Source organism: Tursiops truncatus, chromosome 4 (genome assembly GCF_011762595.2).
Source record: "Tursiops truncatus isolate mTurTru1 chromosome 4, mTurTru1.mat.Y, whole genome shotgun sequence".
In the NCBI taxonomy this organism is placed as follows: domain Eukaryota; kingdom Metazoa; phylum Chordata; class Mammalia; order Artiodactyla; family Delphinidae; genus Tursiops; species Tursiops truncatus.
Window position 1 is genome coordinate 76,782,231 of NC_047037.1, and position 14,328 is coordinate 76,796,558.

General features: G+C 38.7%; 2 protein-coding genes across 9 annotated transcripts in view; one reads left to right on the top strand and one right to left on the bottom strand.

The window, feature by feature from the left end:
* The window catches only part of EAF2 (ELL associated factor 2), a 48,994-nt gene extending 46,094 nt beyond the window's left edge, over positions 1-2,900 (bottom strand). Inside the window, exon 1 of one of the 2 annotated variants that reach the window (XM_019922611.3) lies at positions 2,729-2,896. In XM_019922611.3, coding sequence (XP_019778170.1) covers positions 2,729-2,837 — 109 coding nt within the window. In that variant the 5' untranslated portion in view covers positions 2,838-2,896. Of the gene's footprint in view, positions 1-2,728 lie in introns of both variants that reach the window. The other variant, XM_073804176.1, reaches the window with a different exon arrangement.
* Positions 2,901-3,029: 129 nt separating this feature from the next.
* Positions 3,030-14,328, top strand: part of IQCB1 (IQ motif containing B1) — a 48,074-nt gene continuing 36,775 nt past the window's right edge. For 3 of the 7 annotated variants that reach the window (XM_019923041.3, XM_033855774.2, XM_033855775.2), the window contains exons 1-5: positions 3,030-3,159; positions 3,645-3,727; positions 8,195-8,306; positions 8,538-8,700; positions 10,801-10,930. In XM_019923041.3, coding sequence (XP_019778600.1) covers positions 8,207-8,306; positions 8,538-8,700; positions 10,801-10,930 — 393 coding nt within the window. In that variant the 5' untranslated portion in view covers positions 3,030-3,159; positions 3,645-3,727; positions 8,195-8,206. Of the gene's footprint in view, positions 3,160-3,193; positions 3,514-3,644; positions 3,728-3,793; positions 3,885-8,194; positions 8,307-8,537; positions 8,701-10,800; positions 10,931-14,328 lie in introns of those variants that run through there. The other 4 variants (XM_073804178.1, XM_019923042.3, XM_019923040.3 and 1 more) reach the window with 4 other exon arrangements.

The following is a 14,328-nucleotide window of genomic DNA, read 5'->3' on the forward strand; positions in this document are numbered from 1 at the left end:
AAAAAAAACTTAGAAGATTTAGAAAGATATTTACATTTAGTGAATGAATGAAAGCTTCAAGCATTATATAAAACTGATATTGAAAATATTGTATTTTTCACATACCTATCAATTTAAGGGCAGTTCATAATTTTAATAAAAAATGATAGAATGGCTGAATTTATTGCTTCATTCTATAGATAAGATGAGCTCAGCAACTTAAAGTGAATTGTCTATTTTACATGTTAATAAAAAGTTGAAATTAATGTATTATCTGTGTGTATTTCTGTTCTACTTTATTACAGAGCTTAAACATGAGTATATTTTTCTGAAAATAGAAACAAAGTTCTTCTTCAGTTCCCTGAGGAAAAAACATATCTTTATATGTAGTAGTGATAATTAAAAATACTAAACATTTTTGGTTTTCAGAAAGAAAAATGTGCAATTTTTAAAAAAAAAAAATCATATCCACCTGCCTGTATGAAACTCTATAGTTTCCATCCCTCACTCTGAGTCCTTAAGGATGAGAATCATATGGGAAATGAACCTATCCTCAAGGATAATGATTGGTTTTCTTTTAATAAATCTAGAAAGGTTCTGTCTGCTTCAACAAGAATAAAACTAAGGGCTGAAAACCTTTCTGATGTCTTCCACAGGACTAAAGGTGTATTCAAACATTTGGGGTTTTTGTGGTTATTATTATTGTTGTTTTGTTTATTTTCATTCTTGTAACAGGATCACCCGATACTCTGATTCTGAAGACACGATTCCAGCATTTTGAGAACTTTTATAAATAAAAGGCTTTGAAGCACCTGCAAAGTGCTTTTCGAAGGCTATTTCTTATTCACTTAATTTGGGGCTTATGCCCTTAAAAAGAGACTATATACCCAAGTTACACGAAAATAGATTCTTGAGCAAATTTGTGTAATCTCAAACCTTATCATTAAAAAAACTGATACTAAGATTACTGCATACCTGAGAAAGACGAGGAAAGGAGAGGGAAGTTATTACTTGAGAGAAAGGCATGGAGAAACCAGGTAAGAACTATATCATACTTCTGAAAAATGGGGCTGAAGAAGGAGAGAAACTGCACAGCCAGCACTAGCTGTTTCAAGGTCTTAGACCACAAAGTATGGTAAAGAAGGGACAGTGTTGAAGATCTGTTTGCAGATATCGCCCCCATTTATTCTATCAACCGGATATTAATTTTGCTTAATAAAATCCTTTCATAAAATGTAAATATATCCTTGGAGAGTTAAACTTATTGGTTCTTCATACCTTTACTCTGAGTTACTGTAATTAGATTGTGTACAACTTAAGTAAACTTTTGGAGAATGTGAGTTTCAATTGAAACATGGAACACTTCAGAGTAAAAACCATAAAGATCTCTGAACAGTCTAAGGACAGAATGACTGAGAAGGGTGGAATGATGAGACACTAAGGAAGGGCAGGGCTAGAAAGAGGAAGTGAAAAAATACCTACTTTACAATTTGGCCACAGAAAAATAAGAGGTTATGATTCAATGATCTCAAAGTTTCCTTCCCACTCTATAATTCTATGAGGGCTATTATGCAAAAAATGAATGTTTTACATACCAAATCATAATATACTATATTTTCCTTCCTGGAATCTACACCATCCAACTATTAAAGCATCCAACTATTGAAGCAGAACTGAGGTAGCCTCAATAACATAAAAGAGAAAAATGTATCAAAACTAGTTCCAGAGGACAAAGGGAAACCAAAAGGAGAAATCACAGGGGGTAAATATCTAATAAATTCATAACACACCCTTCAGTACAGTGATAATCAGTATTTGATAAGTGACTGAATGAAATCAGGGGTCCAAAAGAGATACAGATTATTAGAATCGTCCAGAATATTTCTCCAGGAACACAGTAAATAAGAACCCTCATCAGTCAGACACCGAAAGTGAAGAAAGGAGAGAATGTTTTCCTACCAACCTAAAGGCATTTTCATCAGCCAGACACCAAAAGTTAAGAAGGGAGAGAATGTTTCCCTACCAACCTAAAGGCATTTTCCCTTCCCATTTCCCTTTGCCCCCTTCCATTTGTCACCTTATTACAGCTGTTCCTTGAATAACACGCACCGGTCTGCACCGCACGGGTCCACTTACATGAGGATTTTTTCCATTAAATAGAGTATCTGTATTTTCATCTTACAGATCTTTAAATTAACGAAGTGTGGGGAAAAGTCTGTGTTCCATTAGAGATCACAATACGTGTAATGAAAAAAACTACAGAGTTTGAGTCCTGATTCTACCCAAACGGCTTCAGCTTCGGGATCTTGGGTGAGTCATGTATCGATTCCTTCGTTTTTGAGGCAGAGATAGCAGTCCGTGGATTTTCCACTGCGCGGGGTCGACGTCCCTAACCCCTGCGTTGTTCAAGGGTCAACTGTATACTTTCCTTACCACCTCTGCATGATCCGCCAGTCACGTCTGCCTCCACCCATAGTCACCCCTGTAGACCTCCTCCACAAAGCGTCCCTTTCTACCTGCTGGTCTTACCTAAATCTCTCTGCTCAGAATTACCCACACCTGCTCGACCAGGCTGCTTCCACCGGTCCCCTAGCACTCCGGACAGGGCAGCGGGTCGCGCTGGGCACCGCATTCTCCCATAGAATAAGGGGTGGGGGCCTCTGTTCGAACACGACTTGGAGAGAGTTGTGCTTCCGCACCCCCATACCCAGAGCTCCCCCCAGTTTCCCCGGGGGTCGTCCTCACTCACAGCGCACAGTGTGGAAGGCGCAGCGCGGCTGCTTCTCAAAACTCTCCCCTAACTTGAGAACCCGCTCGCGACTGTCAATATGCGAAGTTCCCGCGATTCCATTCATCATTCTCCTCTGGCTCCAACTCTGCCTCGGCCACCGACGCTCACTACCCTCTGCCAACTCAGCCTGAAGAACAGGCGCTCGGCCGCCGCGGGCGTGACCACCATAGCCTCCGCCCCGCGGCCGACAAGCGCGGTCCCACCCGGCCTCTCGCGTGCTGATTGGCCTCCTGGAGATTGGCGCCCCGCCCCTTGGCCCCGAGGCTCCTGGTCCTGCAGCCAGGCTCCATTTCCCACGTTGCGACGCACGCAGACCCCGGCACGCCGCGTTTCTGAGGTGCGCGGTGGGGGCGGGGTTATTCGGCGGAGCAGCGTGAAGCAGGACTGAGGTAGCCGTCCTGACTGGGCGGCTGGGGAAGGAGGGTGCCCCGGGATACCGGGAGGCCCGGACCGCAGGCTTCTGGACCAAGCGACCCGTCTTGTAGGAGCTCTTAAAGGGAGAATCGGCCTGCTCCACGCCTTTTCTGTGGAGATCTGGTGTGGAAACTGAGGCGGGGGAGGGGCGGAGCCTGGGCACTAGGCCTGATGTCTTGTCCAAGGCCAGATAGCACGAAAGCCGGCTCTAGAATCCGGAGTAGAGACGCCCGTGGCCTCAGAGACGCGGTCGGTAGACCTGACTGAAGGCGACGCCGTTGCCTCAGCAATCGTTTTTTGACCTTATGTTCCAGAGGAAGTTCCTGGTGGTATAAGGACTGGGATAGAGGGAGGAGGGTGAAGTGGGGCGGGTAAAAAAGTTTCAGAGTTTGGAACTGCAGATATTTAGGATTACTTGCAGCTGGAATCCATTGGGTTACCTTCTTTATCTTCTTCACAGTGATCTGTGGCGGCGGTAACGGCACGGCCCTGAAGACCGAATTCCCAAAAGATCAAGGCCAGACCTTGTGCTCTGGCAGCAGGGTAATAGCATTAATAATTGAAAAATAATTGTCTTTTTTTTCATTTTTTCTGTCAAAAGTTCGTGAGTTTAAGGGTAAAGATGAGAGAAGTGCTGTATTAGAAGAGAAGCATCCAAGAGAAGGTTTACAAATGGTTGCCATAACGGTGGTTTTTCAGGGTAATTACGTAATCCGAAAACTTTCTTACTTAACTGCTACCGTCGCCAGGTTTGTAATTTATTGTTCCAGGCAGGTAGATGAATGTGTCTCTCGCAGCCTATCCGCTTGTCCAAATTCTACTCTTTTAAGGCGGACTAAGACTGTTCCCTGAGGTAGTTAAGCGCTCGGGTTCTAAAGCCAGAATCTTTGGGTTTGAACCCCAGCTTCATACTCTGTACAGTGTGACTTTGTGCAAACCAAAGTTAAGGATACTGATCATTAAAATGGGAGGAAAAAATAATAGTACTTATTATACCTTACAGTTGTTGAGAGGATTAAATTAGGACAAGAAAGCATTGAAAACAATTCATGGGATAAAGTAAAAGCTCTCTGAATGGTTATTATTTCTGAGACTTTACTGTCATGCAACATTTTAGGGCCATCTTTGGTGGTTGCCTTCTTTTCTAAACCTTGAATTACTCTAGGAGGTAGGAATTATTATTTTGTTTACAGGTAAGAAAGCTTGTTCATGGAAACCCTGTCCTCTGACTCTGTGGTCTTTATTCTTATCATCTGTGTCACCTATTTGGCATGTAATGTATTTTACATAATTATTTTATTTTACATATGTGCGTATATAGGTCTGTGTGTATACTTTTCTTTCCTAACCAGAATGTGAGCAGGAAATCCGTCCTATATAAAATCTTTGTGAACCTTGGGTCTATCATAGAGCCCTACGCATGTTTGGTGGTGGTGATGATGTTTTAGTGATGTTTTATTATATTAGCCAGAGGGGAGAAACAGTGTTGTGAATCTATTTTACTTTAAAAAGGCTTTCAACCGGAAGTCTGAGGTTTCCATTTATAACCAGGAAAAAAGCAGAGCATCAAGAAGTTGAGGTTTTGGAATACCCAAAGTTTGTGCATTTATTCATTGTTTCAACATATATAAATACTAAGTACCTACCACGTGCCAAGTGCTAGTTTAGCCTCTGGGAATATAACAGTGAACCAAAGAGGTAAGAAGGCAGCCACCAAGGATGGTATGAGTTTTGCCCTTGTGAAGCTTACCTTCTAATGTGAATTTTCTCTAAACATACATCTAAATGAAATATGTTGTACTAGCCCAGGAAGAAACAAATAGACTAATGGACTAAATAGAATCTAAAAATATACCCAAGTGACATTTCAGATTGCTTCTCTTGTATCCATTCATGATAAATTATCTCAGAAATTTATGATAGCTATGTGCATTTGTTCTTTTTACACCAATCTGTAACCTCATCTGACGTTATAGCTTCCTATCTTAAACCACTCACAAAAATAACTTACATTTGTATTGAAGATATAAATAAAGTATGTTTTTGAAGATATAAGTAAAACAAAATAATAAAAACAGTAGAAAAAATTAGATTATATTTTAGCTCTTAGGGTAGGGAGGACCTTTCTAAGCATGACACCAAAGGCAAAGTCATAGAGGGAAGATTGTTATACTTGACTACATAAAAATTGTAAAACTACGGTAAAACCATAATCAAGCTTTAATAAATAAACGACAGATGAGGATAAAGTGTTTATAGCCAATATAAAAGATAAAGGGTGTATATCCATGTATGAAAAACTTAAAGCTTCTACAAAAGAATAAGATAAGCCAATAGAAAAATTGTTGAGGGATGTGAAGAGAAAATATATAAAAGAATAAATGGCCAGTGAACATGCAACGTGCTGAACCTCCCTAATAAAGAAATAGAAATTAAAACAAGATGATTGGGCTTCCCTGGTGGCGCAGTGGTTGAGGGTCCGCCTGCTGGTGCAGGGGACGCGGGCTTGTGCCCCGGTCCGGGAAGATCCCACATGCCGCGGAGCGGCTGGGCCCGCTCATCCGGAGCCTGTGCTCCGCAACGGGAGAGGCCACGACTGTGAGAGACCCGCGTACCGCAAAATAAAAAACAAAAAAACCAAAACAAGATGATACCATTTTTCACCTAGCGGATTGACAAAAATATAAAATATAACATTAGGTACTATTGAAGGCATAGTAAAGCGAGCACCCTCATACATTGTTGGTGGAAGTATAAATTGGAACACCCATTTTGGAGAAAAATTTGGTATCTAATCAAAAATTTTAAAATATGTGTCCTGCCACCCAGCCATCTGACTGCAAGGGAAAAATTCATCCCACAGAGTACTATCATGAGTACCTAAGACATATACTTTGATATTCATTGCAGCATTGCTTGTACTAGCATACACTCTGAATGACTTCCAGTAGAGGAGATGTTTAAATATATTTTGATACTCTCTTACAAAGGAAACATAGCATAATGCAGCCATTGGAAAGAATGAGATAACTATATCCACTCTCCTAGAAAGTTTATGTGCCAAGAGTTGTGCTGGGCTTTCTTTAAAAATGTTTCCAGAAAACTTGTTTTTTAATGATCTGTATTTTACCTAAAAAGGAATGATTTTTGGATCCTGTATTATGGCCAACTCTTTTTTTTTTAAATATTTTATTTATTTATTTACCTTATTTTTGGCTGCATCAAGTCTTAGTTGCAACATGTGGGATCTTTCGTTGCGGCACGGAAGCTCTTCGTGCCGGCATGCAGGCTTCTCTCTAGTCATGGCCTGCACATTTTCTCTCTCATTGTGGCGTGGGCTGCAGAGCGTGTGGGCTCTGTAGTTTGCGGCACACGGGCTCTCTAGTTGAGGCGTGTGGGCTCAGTAGTTGTGGTGTGTGGGCTTAGTTGCCCCACGGCTTGTGGGATCTTAGTTCCCCAACCAGGGATCGAACTTGCATGCCCTGCATTGGAAGGTGGATTCTTTACTACTGGACCACCAGGGAAGTCCCCAACTCTTTAATATAAAGGGTGAACTGTGGTGCCAGTTATGAAGAATAATAGCTTAAAAAGTGAGAAGTAGGTTATTTGGGAATATGTTTTGTGTTTCTTTACTCTTTTATGTGGGAAGGAATATAATGAACATTGTAATGGAAATTGGATTCATACTGATCTGGATTTGAATACTGACTCCACCACATGCTGGTGGAACCGTGACAAGTTTCTTAACTTCTTCAAACTTTACTTTTTTTTAATCTGTAAAATGTAGGTGATTAAAGGCTCTACCTCATAGTCCTGTTGTGAGGATTAAATGAGATGATGCATATGAAAGCACTTAGCACAGTGCTTAATTCATAGTAAGCACTTAATATATGTTAGTGTTTATTATAAATAAGTTAAGATTATACTTTTTTAAAAATGGTATCTTTGAGCTTTGAATGCCTTAATTAAAAGAATTTAATTTTCTTTAAATTTTTTAAAGAAAAGTTTTAGCAACAAATTGAATTGGGATGTGGATTTTTTTAAGATAATTGATTTATTCACTATGCTATTTATAAACAAGCTTTGGTTATCTTATAATAACATTTCTGAATTGTGTGTTGGGAATCCCCAGGACCAACTCCAGGTTTAGTAATTTGCTAGGAGGGCTCATAGTTCTCAGGATATAATCATAATCATAGCTATGATTTATTACACTAAAAGGATACAAAGAAAAATCGTCAAAGGGAGAAGGCAGATGAGGTGAAATTCAGAGGAGAACAGGTGCAAACTTCCAAGAGTCCTCTCCCAGCGGAGTCACATAGGACATGCTTAATTCCTCCTTCAGTGAGTTGTAGTAACACGTTGAAGTGTTGTTTACCAGGGATGCTCACTGGAGACTCAGTGACAAGAGTCTTTATTGGAGATGGTCATGTAGGCATCCTCTGCTACCGCATATCAGAATTCCAGACTTCAGGAAGGAAAGCAGGTGTTCAACATAAACCACATTGTTTTTACAAAGTTTAGGCCCAGTGAGCCAGTCATACTAGGAAATTGGTGGAAACCCTCCTGAAATCCAAGTTCCTAGACACCAGGCAAGGGCCAACCTTGTAAGAAGACCTTTAAAAAAGATATCAGTCTTAGGCCTGTATTAGCTCATTTCTGCACACTCGGTTTCTCTTTTATGATGAAAGAAAATTAACTCCTAACCTAGGATTGTTGTGCAGATTAGGGAGAGTGAATGTGAAGCACCAAGCACAGTTTCTGACTCTTAGAGAGTGCACAATAAACAGTACCTAGTGTAGCTGTTACAGTATGGTATAAGGGTCTTTAGCTCTTTTAGAGGTACACTAGTTGGAAAAACCAATTTCTCCCTATAAGGAAGAAATGAGAAAAATCTACCCTTCACTTCTTGAACCAAGCAAAGCTGCTGTCATTTATATTTCAAACATTATTTAGGGGGTGAATGTTTTAGGCTGTTGACCTTTATTTTTCTGATTTTGTCAAATATAGGTGGTATGAGAAATGAAGCCAATGGGTAGAGACCCAAGGATCTTATCTCTAGCTGCTGAAGTTGCAATAAGTCCTGAGCAGAATGTCCCTGTTATACTGTTGAAGTTAAAAGGTAAGAAAATCTTTTTGTGATCGGCTGACACTTTAACAAAACAAATTCCATCATGGGTACAATTTTAGCATTTGTTTTTAATTTGTTCAGTGAAATCTTAACACTGTGATAAAGCAGTGATTTCTTTTTCCTTTTTAATGTATTTTTAGTCATTATTCAACCTATAAAAATACGGATAACTCTTGGATTTATTGAGCAAAAATAAGTATATCTTATTTCCTTTTGCCTTAGAAATAATAAACAACACACCTTTTGGAAGCTCAGAGTTGAAGAAAGTCAAACAAGATATATATTGTTATGATCTCATTCAGTATTGCCTCTTGGTCCTCAGTCAAGATTGTTCTCGAATCCAGGGTGGTTGGACTACAATTTCCCAGCTTACACAGATATTAAGGTAAAATGAACAATAAATCAGCTTGTTGTTAAGGGATATAGTAGTAGATTCTTTTTTTTTTTTTTTTTTTTGCGGTACGCGAGCCTCTCCCTGTTGTGGCCTCTCCCATTGCGGAGCACAGGCTCCGGACACGCAGGCTTAGCGGCCATGGCTCACGGGCCCAGCCGCCCCGTGGCATGTGGGATCTTCCCGGACCGGGGCACGAACCCGTGTCGCCTGCTTCGGCAGGCGAACTCTCAACCACTGCGCCACCAGGGAAGCCTGAGTAGATTCTTAATTTCAACATTTGCTTTCTTTGCTTCATCTGGCTAACAAGCATTGGCATCCCATGGTATGTTATGGATGTACTTTTCCTTCATACTATATATTATTATTCCTAACTGTATTTGTGAATATTTCACTGTCAATTTCACTCCATAAGCTCTACGAAGATGGTGATCTTGTGCTCACCACTGAATCCCAAGGGCCTAATAGACTAAAGACTAAAGAATATTGAAGAAATAAATAGATTAAGGCACTGGCTTTATACTGGAAAAACTTACAGTAGACATGGGATGACAGTCATGTGGATTTATCATACAAGGCAGAATGAAATAGGTGCTGAAATGAAAGGCATAAGCAAAGGGCTGCAGAAGAAGAGATACAGAAACTTAATTTCACAGTGTATTGGTATAGCTGTCTCAACTGTATATTTCATTAAGTAACCCAAATCATGTCAATAAATTTAGAAGCAGCATTTACTGATCAGTAGATGCTAGATCAGCCATGCTAGAAATTTTGAGAAAAAGATCAAAATCTTTTTTCATATAGGAGGCAATAAAATAAATCAGGTGTTCTCAGTGTCTAAGCCACTTCCTAATTAAGTAACTGAAAATGCGCAGTACTAGTTGGATCGTAGCTTTTGAAACTGCTTATAATTAAACATAGATAGATAAAGGCCAGATTCAAGGTATACAGTTAGGAAAAACAGTTAACACATGTAATATTTTTTAATACCTTAATTTTCAAGATTAATTATTTCCTTAAGTAAATAAAGCCTTATGTCTTTGTGTTGTTAGATATGTTAGCTCATGGAAATATTGATGGAGCTAGGCTCTCAGAAGTGGACTCCAAGTCTTAAGAAATCCCCATGTTTGTGAACGTACAAAAAATGTATTTCATTTATTATTTTCAATGAAAATAGTACTCTTAATTAACTTTAGAAACCAAAGGGAAAAGAGAAACTGGTACATGTGAGTGTAAGTCTATTGACCTTAGGAAGTGATACGCAAAAAAAAAAAAGACACTGAGCATTAGTCAGTTTTTAGTGTACTCAGTATGTAGTCACTGTTGCTTATCAGTGTCTGCACAAGCCTCTAACATCGATACTTACTTATTAGAGTACACACATAGAGACCATTCTTGGATTGGGGACTTTTTTTGGTATTAGTCTGTACAAATAATTCTTACCGTTGAGGCTTTTGAATATACTCGTTTCGTATCCAGGGGGTGACTTTATGTGTGGTTTCAAGAGGACCCATTTCTCTAAATAACCTTCTCTCTTTCAATGTATATTGTAAACTGTTCCTACTAGACTTTTTGCTGTCTCCTCTTCTGATCTAGGGAATGTGCAGTCAGATATTTTTCAGATTTTAGGAAAGTAGATCTGTTGGGAAAAATTGATTATCTGTCCCTTGTAGACTAATGCTACCCTAGCTATTTTTCAGCTATCTGATGTGTAAAATGTATCAGTTAACACATATGTTACTCTTGAATGGTATTCTATTGCTTTTAGAGTGTGTGTAGCCCCTTCACTGAAAACTTGCCTCTTTCTCTTTATTGTGAGCCAAGTGTATTTTGTTTCCTGAAGGATTGACAAGTAAGTTTTTAGGACAGGTAAGGCCTAGCTCTAAGTACAGGCAAAATCCACACCACTGTTTACTTGTTACTTGTTAAGAAAGTCGTTACACTAATTTTCCTGTAAAAGTTCTTTATTGGCTTGGCAACAAAAGAAAGATACTAAAAATTCTCATTAAGGCATGGTGTCTATAGAAGCTTTAGCATTCATCTAAAATTTATAATTAGCACAAACTGAATTACAAACTTGTGCTCTTATTTCAGCCATTGCTGTGTGGGTTTGGAACCAGGAGAAGATGCAGAGGAATTTTACAATGAATTGCTTCCATCAGCTGTAGAAAATTTTCTGGTTTTGGGGAGGCAATTGCAAACATGTTTCATCAACGCATCTAAGGTATATGTATTTATTTAGGGTTTTTTGTTTTGTAGCCAAAACAAGTTAATTCTTGAGACGATGTTCCACATTGTTTTTTCAGGTGTGCAATATTTGGCTGAAAGTACAATTAGAGTAATGGATTCAAACATTTTGAAAGCTACAACCAAAAAAAAGAAAATCTCTACATTTGAAATTTTTAAAGTGCTGACTGAAGCATATTGTATGACAATATGCTTTTTGAAGGATCTGTTTTACTACTCAGTTTTGACCATCACCCATAGACATTTATTTCCATAACATTTTCCTAAAACATACTTTCTACTTAAATCAGTAGTGGAAGAAAGTATTGTTCTTTAGGCCCAAGGCTTTTCTCAGTAGCTCCAATGGTGAAGAAGAATATATGCTCCTTCAGATCCTCTCTAGTCAAAATGTTTCAACCTCAACATTTGGGTTCATTTCAATCCAACAAGTATTTCTTGGGTGAATTATGCTGGATGCTATATGTACTTTTTTTTTTTTTTTTTTTAACCTATGGATCATTTAGAAGTTTGTTGCTTAGTTTCGAAATATTTGAGGGTTTTCTTGCTGTTTTATTGTTATCAGTTTCTAATTTAATTCTGTCATGTCAGATAACATACTCTGTCATTTCAGTCCTTTGAAGTATTTTCAGACTTGTTTTGTGGCACTCCATATGTTTTATAGTGGTGAATGGTCCATTACAAGCTGTCCTTGCTTTGCACAGTGCTGTCTTAACTGAAATTCATGGATATCAGGGACATGTAAAGCTTTTGATATATACAGATTTCATTTAACATGGTACCATGCAAAAGCAAAGACTCCCCGTTACCTGAATGTGAACTCCTCAGTTGTAGTGTGTAATGTTCTGTAAATGTCAATTAGATCACTTTGGATATAGAATATATAAGGAGTGATAAGTCCACAAGGATGAAATTCCACCTTGGAAGAGTTCTTGGCTATATGTACATTTGGGCCTACTGCCACATCAGAGATAGAGCAGATTCAAAACTTTTGTGAATTATGAAGGGAAATAATGTAAGTCACTATAGGATGTTAAGTTCGATTTGAGATGCTTTGGGTATATAAGGAATACACATAGTTTTGGCTTTAAACAACTCTCAGGCTAATAAAGTAGATAAAACCTCTAGGTATTTCTTATAGAAAACATAAGACAGATATATTTTTAATTCAAAAAAATAAGTTTAAAAAGTTTAAGAGTGAAATTGAGCAAGATATACAACAGTATGGACAAAAAAGTGGTTTGAGTATGAGTATTGTTGGCAGAGAATTTAACTTAATGGTAGAGTATATGGGTCACAGATGCCACTTCTACCATCTCCATTGACATTTTGAGGGATGCTAGCAGTAAATAAATCTTTGCATATTTGCTAGATATAATTCAGTTCAGTTAAAGCAACATGAACTATAGAAATTGTGTTGAACTTGATTTCTTTTCTGGCTGTGCCACAAACTAACTCTGGGTTCTTGGGCAAATCACTTGATTTCACTCCACCTCAACTTCCTCCTTTGTAAAATGAATTTCCATCTCATGAATAGCTCAGACCATTATGAAAGCTTTATGTTTTCTTCAAAGCACTTTTATTTAATATTCCCCACTTAAAAGCAATAATAGTTATATTCTTTTCATTTATATAGTCCTTCAATACTTTTCATAATACTTTCTTATTCTTAGTCATGGTATTTGTATAGAGATAAAAAACTGTTTAGTATATACATCAAAGGGAGTAAATCAGCTACAAAAAAAAGAGGGCCACTTGACCACAGAACAAATTAAAATGGTGAATAAAAAGAAAATGACGAGAGACAGGATTCAGTGCACAGGGCCAGGAGGACACAGAAGTGTCCAGAATCCAGGCAGGAAGTTGCTGTCTGAGTCCATGACTCAGGTTCCAGTGGAGCAGGTACTGGTATGATAGACAGGCTGGTAGGGCAGGAGGACCAGCTCTCCTTGGTCTGAAAGCCCAGCCTCTGCCACTGAGCCCATCCAGTTCTTCCTGTCACACTAGTTTTTTAACATCTTTATTGGAGTATAATTGCTTTACAATGCTGTGTTAGTTTCTGCTGTATAAAAAACTGAATCAGCTATATGTATGCATATATCCCCATATCCCCTCCCTCTTGCATCTCCCTCCCACCCTCCCTATCCCACCTCTCTAGGTGGTCACAAAGTACCAAGCTGATCTCCCTGTGCCGTGCAGCTGCTTCCCACTAGCTATCTATTTTACATTTGGTAATGTATATATGTCAGTGCTACTCTCTCACTTCGTCCCAGCTTACCCTTCCCCCTTCCTGTGTCCTCAAGTCCATTCTCTACATCTGTGCCTTTACTCCTGTCGTATCCCTAGGTTCATTAAAACCATTTTTTTTACATTCCATATATGTGTTAGCATACGGTATTTATTTTTCTCTTTCTGACTTCACTCTGTATGACAGACTCTAGGTCCATCCACTTCAGTACAAATAACTCAGTTTCATTTCTTTTTATGGCTGAGTAACATTCCATTGTATATATGTGCCACATCTTCTTTATCCATTCATCTGTCGATGACACTTAGGTTGCTTCCACGTCCTGGGTATTGTAAATAGTGCTGCAATGAACATTGTGATACACGTCTCTTTTAGAATTATGGTTTTCTCAGGGTATATGCCCAGTAGTGGGATTGCTGGATCATATGGTTATTCTATTTTTAGTTTTTTAAGGAACCTCCATACTGTTCTCCATAGTGGCTGTATCAAGTTTACAGTCCCACCAACAAGCAAGAGGGCTCCCTCTTCTCCACACCCAATCCAGCATTTACTGTTTGTAGATTTTTTGATGATGGCCATTCTGACCAATGTGAGGTGATACCTCATTGTGGTTTTGATTTGCATTTCTCTAATGATTAGTGATGTTGAGCATCCTTTCATGTGTTTGTTGGCAATCTGTATATCTTCTTTGGAGAAATGTCTATTTAGGTCTTCTACTCATTTTTGGATTGGGTTGTTTCCTTTTTTGATATTGAGCTGCATGAGCTGCTTGTAAATTTTGGAGATTAATCCTTTATCAGTTGCTTCATTTGCAAATATTTTCTCCCATTCTGAGGGTTGTCTTTTGACTTGTTTATGGATTCCTTTGCTGTGCAAAAGCTTTGAAGTTTCATTAGGTCCCATTTGTTTATTTTTGTTTTTTATTCACATTTCTCTAGGAGGTGGGTCAAAAAGAATCTTGCTGTGGTTTATGTCATAAAGTGTTCTGCCTATGTTTTCCTCAAAGAGTTTTATAGTGTCTGGCCTTACATTGAAGCCTTACATTGAAGTTTTTAATCCATTTAGAGTTTATTTCTGTGTATGGTGTTAGGAAGTGTTCTAATTTCATTCTTTTACATGTAGCTGTCCAG